The sequence below is a fragment of the Kryptolebias marmoratus genome, linkage group LG15, assembly GCF_001649575.2.
Source record: "Kryptolebias marmoratus isolate JLee-2015 linkage group LG15, ASM164957v2, whole genome shotgun sequence".
Lineage (NCBI taxonomy): Eukaryota > Metazoa > Chordata > Actinopteri > Cyprinodontiformes > Rivulidae > Kryptolebias > Kryptolebias marmoratus.
Genome location: NC_051444.1, coordinates 24,368,561 through 24,375,721, shown reverse-complemented (window position 1 = coordinate 24,375,721; position 7,161 = coordinate 24,368,561). Strand labels below are relative to the sequence as shown.

General features: G+C 40.8%; 1 protein-coding gene across 4 annotated transcripts in view; it reads right to left on the bottom strand.

Moving 5' to 3' along the window:
* Window positions 1–7,161, bottom strand: part of csnk1g1 (casein kinase 1, gamma 1) — a 28,685-nt gene that overhangs the window by 10,128 nt on the left and 11,396 nt on the right. For all 4 annotated transcript variants that reach the window (XM_017414164.3, XM_017414167.3, XM_017414165.3 and 1 more), the window contains exons 5-10: window positions 4,312–4,463; window positions 2,451–2,685; window positions 2,258–2,343; window positions 920–1,004; window positions 687–835; window positions 489–596 (exon numbers count right to left, since the gene is read on the bottom strand). In XM_017414164.3, the coding sequence (XP_017269653.1) occupies window positions 489–596; window positions 687–835; window positions 920–1,004; window positions 2,258–2,343; window positions 2,451–2,685; window positions 4,312–4,463 (815 nt within the window). The remainder of the gene's footprint in view (window positions 1–488; window positions 597–686; window positions 836–919; window positions 1,005–2,257; window positions 2,344–2,450; window positions 2,686–4,311; window positions 4,464–7,161) is intronic.

Genomic DNA, 7,161 nt, shown 5'->3' with positions numbered 1-7,161 from the left:
CATCAAAATTAAACGAAATAAACATTTGAAATATGAGTTTGTATGTAATGTATGAATATAATATACAAGTTTCACTTTTTAAATGGAATTACTGAAATCAATCTACTTTTTCATGATATTCTAATTTTATGACCAGCACCTGTATATGGAAAACTACTGGAGTAAACTTTTACCAGGTGAACAATTTGATACAGTTCAGGTTAGCCTTTCTTTAGGTTTGACTTCATAGTTTGCAATAAGTACCTTTAAATTCTTAGTAGTATTATTTGGGAGGCTATACAAACAAAGCTTTATTTGCACTTATTGTCTGAGTTTGATAGCAACTCTTTTACGATCCAGCTCATCAGAAAGGTTTGTCAGTATTTGGAGTACAGAACAAAAATCATGGTAAAAATTCAAAACCCTGAAGAATGAAGTGTCAGGTTTCCACACACGGTTTCCCCATTTTCACTCAAACACAAATGTCAAAACAAACAACTGTGACCGACCTGATTTCTAATTGGTTGGTGCTGCGCGGTTCTGTCCCGAGGAGGATGGCTGTCTCTCGTGACACCAGAAGCACCAGAATCTATATGAACAGAACCCACTGGTGTGGGCTGAGAGGTGTAACGATTAGCTGATGTCTGCGCGGGGCGCTTGCAGACCGACTCGAACCCCCCACCTCCAACTGCGAAGGCGTCACTTACTATCTGCTTTCCGACCCAGTCGTAGGTGTAGTCGAAGGTGTATCCTTTCCTCTCGAAGAGCTCAGTAAACAGAGTCCTCAGATATTCGTAGTCGGGCTTTTCGAAGAAGTCTAACCGTCTCACATACCGCAAATAGGTGGCCATTTCCTCTGAACGGAACGAAACAAAGAAAAAGGAAAGATTAACACCGTCCGACACGCAAACCCGTGAGCTGATTATGGCCGTTAGCATACCTGGAACGTCCTCGCAGAGGACCTCGATGGGAGTGTTTCGTTTCGTGTCTCCAATCTTCTGGTATCTCTCTTTCAACGTGTCGGCCTGAAAGGGATTCAGAGGGACGCAGAAGCTGAAGAACTTGGACAACTAGATGTCTGATATTTGCATTAGTTCAGCTCTATTAGGCGTCAGTAAAGAAAAGAGTTATCAAGTAACTCTTCACAGCCATCACCAACAAAAGCTGCTCCTGGGACAGAATCTTTGGGGCTACAGCTGATTCGTATGTAATTTATTAATAATTAAACACTTTGTGGGCTGGATGGGATGAGCTCGCAGGCTAGGGCCTACAACCTGATGATCACTGCAAGCAATGATTCATGTTCAACCCACACCCTCCCTGCCTTTTTAATTCAGCTTTTACTTGATTGGTTTTAGAGTCATGATTCATCTGCTGTTTTTACATTTTTACTGGACTGCTTTTATAATAGCTGATCTTCTGATTGTTTCTGGTTTATCTACGTTTAGCGTACTGTTCCACTTGAAAAGCGCGACGCAAATAAAGATGGATTAACGGATAACTCTTGTAACGATACGACCTACGCTTCAGTTCCGACTGGTGCCAAGTACATGAAGGAGGAGACAACGGCATTCTCTGAAGTGAATAAACTCACTCTGTTTCCCTTGTTAATTGTTTTTATAAACTGTATAATAAGCAAACATCACAGCGTTTGCTTGGACTACTATTAGTTTACAGTTTGAGTCGTTGTTCTTCCTCTGACAGATTTAGGCGTTGGTTAACTCGGTTTATCTTTCTTCCTACTTCCTTGAAAATCAAAGTCTGCTGATTATTCATTAGACAATGACTCCTCATAGATACTTTGCAATTTTAAAAGATCAAAACACCCTTTTGGTTGACCACAAATCAGTAACACCAGTGGCTATTTTAAGATAAATGAACCGATGCGGAGAGTTTCCCTTTTTTCAGAGCAATACATAAATTGAGGCAGCTCCAAAAGTTAAATCAGTTCGATGTGTACATTCAGTGATTACTTTCTGAGTCTCATTCAAATCTGTCTAGTGGTTCGTGAGATATTTTGCTAATACTGCAGATGACGCATATCTGGGAAAAAAAAAACCACAATCTCACTTTCGTCTGATACAGTGGAACCATTTTTAAATCCTTACCCCTGCAAAACATTTAACTTTTTACTCACTTTTTAAATTTTTTATCCAGGGGGAGTTACGAAACTTCCTTTAATCATCAGCTGTGAGGCATGTTTGCCACTACTGATGAATGTGCTGCTATATTTAAAAAAAAATAAACATTTCACAACATGTTTGCGTATCAGGCGTACCTTCAGCCCTTGCCAGGGTAGAGTCCCACGGAGGAAATACATGAACATGTGCCCTAAGGCCTCGAGGTCGTCTCGTCGGCTTTGCTCTGTTTGAATTCATTTTATAACATTTCATTTAGAAACGCCACAAATAAAAAGGTGCTTTTAAAAACATAACAGTTCCAACCCAGAAACAACGTGGCAGCACTCTTACCTTTGCCTAAGTGTGTATTAATGGACATGTATCTGGCGGTACCAGTCAGGCTCTTATGCTCCCGGTACGGAATGTGTTTTTTGGTCTCGGGGTCGATGTACTCTTTGGCCAGGCCAAAGTCGATGATGTGGATGATGTGCTCCTTGTTATTTCCTTGCCGCCCGATGAGGAAGTTTTCCGGCTTGACATCGCGATAGATGAGATTTTTCGAGTGCACGTACTCCATTCGTGAAATCTGCCACAGAGAAACGGAAGAGCCAGCTGACAAATAACACAAACAAACAAAACTAAACAACAGCCAGAGAAACCCCACGGCAGGGCAGTTTGCAAATGGAAATGAAAATGTTAAAATGACTAAAAGCTGACTTTTTTTTTTTTTTTATTGCCCGCATCGATTGCTTCAGTACACCAATCATTGTGGGAACACTGCAGTTCCCTTTCAGCCAAATCACTCAGTGCAACACATGAAGTATGAGACATTACAACCTTACGTTTCCTGGATGAAGAAACCTCTAATCACACCTCGAGGAAAAAGATGTGATGATAAGTGACAGGCCCCGCTCGAACTTAAGAGTTAGGCTAGCTGCCTGCTGCTAGTTAGCTTTGTTTACTCAAAATGGGCTTTGTTGGTTAAGTTGAGTTAGTCACCACTGCCTGCACCCGGAGCGCCGGTTCTGGGTGTTCCTTACTGCTTAGCTCTGTGGTTGAGAATGAGCATCTCTCTTCACAAGAAGGACTAGCGTGCGGCTTTAAGCATTTACATTTACACCGACCGCACTCAAGAGTGTGAAGTTGTGCGATCAGCCATTTGAGCGCGGGGGTTTTCCTTGCCGCCGTCTGCGTTTCCAGGATGCTTTCTTGCGCGCTCACCAGGCTCCATTTATCAGCGGCACGTTCTCACGGGTGCAGATGAGTTGTATCAGTGCTGTGACCAGCTGGTCTTCCCAGAACACTTTTGTTCAGTTTTATTGTTTAGATGTGACTCTTCTGTGGCTCGCCTTGTTCTCTCCGCTAGGTCTAAGGTGCTGCAACAATGTGCTGTATTTGACAGCTGCTGTGCGTGTCCATAAGTCCCATATGTCCCAGACTTTGTACGTCATACAGACTGAAAGGGAATGTAATGTTACACATGTAACTACCGTATTTTCCGCACTATAGGGCGCACTGGATTATAAGACTCGCTGTCAATGAATGGTCCGTTTACGAACTTTTGTCATATATAAGGTGAACCGAACTATGAGGCACATTAAGCGAAACAGTCTTTTCGGAGAATACTGCCACCGACGCAAGTGTCAAGTATAAACGCCACCACCGCACACGACTATAACTGAGCCTTAATGCTGCGAGCGGCGTAGCTTTGTAGTTTTACCAAAGTCGTACTAAAACAATGACTTCTTCCATAAATGAGGTGCTCTGGATTATAAGGCGCAAAGTCTGTTTTTGAGAAAATGGAAGGCTTTTAAGTGCGCCTTAAAGTCTGGAAAATACAGTACTGTTCCCTAAATAGAAAGAAGCACAACACCACCCCAATGAGAATGACAGTAATAACGGAGGGCATAACATCCCATACTTCATGTGTTGTAACTTGTTCCTCTTTCAGGGAAGAGTAGTCACAATAAATACACAATAACTTGATCATTTTAGCTGTTACTGACTCCAGCTTCTTATAGAGACGTTTCAGATATTTGGCTCAAAACTCTAGTAGATAAAACTTTTTCACAGTACATAAGCCTTTGGTGGGAAAAAAAAAAAAAAAACTAGGAAGGCAACACTCCTTACAAATGTTAAATATACACGATTCAGTCAAGGAAGCAGAAGCCTTTTTTGATCTGTCTTGTGGCACAGCATGCCTTCAACCCACCAGCTGAATTGCTATCATCAAGGTGGTCTTTAGTGAAAAGGTCCTGGCACAAAGGTCAAACAGGTCTTCTAGACTCGGTCCTAGCAGCTCCATGACCATGGCGTTGTATTTCCCGCAAGGCCCGAAGTAAAACACCTGAGGCACACCCTCCGCTGTAACACACAAACAGAGACAGAAACAGGACTTCACAAGTTGCATTTGTTCAAATACTCCACTTTTTATGCTGCTCGCCGTTGAAGGCAAAGTGGCAATAACATTTGTTTGTGTCTGTGCACAACCGTTTATAGACTTTGGCAAAATATTGCATGAACGAGAGGATGGACTTTAATGAAACTCTCAGACAGTAATCATTTGGATGTACATCTACAACAGATTCACTTTTGGTGTAACAGAGAAGTGACCTTAGGAAACACAAAAATGGCTACAAGTCGGTCATTTTTACAGATATTGAGCTAAAATTTGGCGTGGCAGCTGAGAGTCATGCCCAACACATCTTGCAGGATGTCACAATATGGCATGTAATATATATTTTTTTTTTTTACAAGGTTTGTCCGAAATGGCTAAAACCATGGTCCCTATTCAGCAAAGTCTGCCATGAAAGGCGGTGGTTGACGTGTATTCCTTCAAGGAATGTGCTTAAAAGAGGATCCAACGCATTACATCATTAATTTCAATGCTAAACTGAACAATAAATCCTTTGTAAGAGGAATACTCGGTGCTTCAATTATGCAGTAGCATTGTTGAAATGTAATTTGTCACTCAAATCACAAATTCCCCACACAATCATATCCATCATATCCTGTCAGCTCCACAGGCTCCAACTACTCCACCAGTCCTTCAATCCATCATCCTGGCCCTCATTTCATCTCTTCCAAGTGTGGCGTTTTGTGTCGAGTCCTTGAAGACCCTTACGCTCCTTTGCTCGGGTCTTTGCCATGCGGGGGTTCTGAAAATGACGAGTCTCCGCTAAAGCTGAAGGTAGCTGCGCCTCGATTTTAATTTCTCTCCTGCGGGAAACGCATCCAGGAAAGCTTTTCATACACGTTTTCATTACCTAAATCCTAACCATCATGCACCCATGATATAATTTAATTCAAGTTTTTAGCCACAGGCAATCCCATTCTTCTTGAAACTGCTTATAATTAGAAGCACCTACAGTCTGCTGTCATTCTGACCACATCCTGAACTTTTGGTCTCAAAGAACAGGAAATCAGGTCAAACCTAATTGCCTTCAAGGAACTACGACTGAAAATCCGCCTCTTCTTGCAGCTAGTTAGAGACCTATTAAAAAAGGTCCTTTAAGAAAGCTAAAAAAAAGAAAAACCTTCAATAAGCAGTCCTTGTTTTATCAGACTACTGTACTAAGTTGTGCTGAGTCAATAGAAATGTAAAACTGAAGTAAAAAAAAAAAAAAAGTGGAGAAGCCGTCATTCTTTTACTTAAAAAGGATCCAAGGCACACAACACTGACATGAGCTGAAAGAGAATTCAGCAGTGTTTTGGTCTCCATTATGACATTTGTTTTGCTCCTCTTTCTGATAGCCAAAGTCATGTGGCGGAAATCTCGTAAAAGGATTTTTCACTACAATTTGCTGCAGTTCTTACCAATGATATCCTCACGATATGCTAAATATTGAGGTGGTTTTTTATTTTTTAAATACATACATAATAAAGTTTTCTTTATCTTGTCATGCTGGGAATGGCTACATTTTGCACCTACCCTGCTACATCTTCACTCAAGATAAACTCCAGCTTTCTTAATAAGACAGGCAGTCCAGATAGGGAGATGTTTCTGCATTTTTAAATGTTTTACTGCAAATGTTTTAAAGAAAAATCAGAAACGTCTGACTGATGGGACCTGCTGATGAGAAAAGTCTCATCAGGTACATTCAGCCGCTTCAGGAAGTAACACGAATGCTGTTCTGTTGAGAAATCAACAACTAACTAAGTAACTAAATAAACCGTCTCATTTTGGCAACATCCTGTTCTTTCATATCAGCATGACATGAGTTGTTTTATATGGTTAAAAATTAAAAACAAAAAAACTGCGACAGAAGAGAAATCGGTCTGTCTAGGTGGATCTCACATCTTTCTACATCCTCCATCCTTTGACCGATTTCACAGCTGAAAGGCAGCAACTACTGAGAACTATTTGACAGAACATCACTTCAAATTGGCCAAACTATCCCTTAAAAGGAAAAAAAAAGAAACACCTCTAATAAGAGTCAGGTACAAAGTAAACCCCCCCAAAAGACACTTGGAAGGACTGTCAGAAAGAACGTTTGCTTAAGACCACTTTAAAAGACACAAAAGTCGTCACTGGAGGCAAAATACAAAAACTGAGGGATTGCTAAAGACTTTCTGCTCAACTCTGTTGTTGAATGACTCCTTTTTTTTTTTTTAAATGCAGAAGAATGGCTTGAAAAAAATCTGTTTAAATTCTTTGCCTTTAACAAACAAGGCTTGAAAATAGGGTGGGGCTTTTTTTGTGCCTTAAACTCTACAAAAACACTGTTCTCAGGTTCCACAAATCCCCCCCTGTTTTTTTTAACTCAAACAAAACTGCATACTGAGAAATATTTACTTCTCCGAGCTGCATTGGTTACAGAGACGGTGTAGAGTTTCATGATGAGACCTGCCAGACGATGATACCTTTATCAGACCGATGGCGTCAGAGTGTTTTCATTCTTAAACACGGATTTTATCTCTGCTAAATAATTATCTTCTGAACATCTAGTTAAATCAAAGAGGCCTTTTAGTTCTTAGTGTAATTTAAAAAAAAAGGGAATGAGATTTGTGGGTCGTAATGGAATAATTTTCATTAATATCCAGTGACGGTTGGCCTCGCATC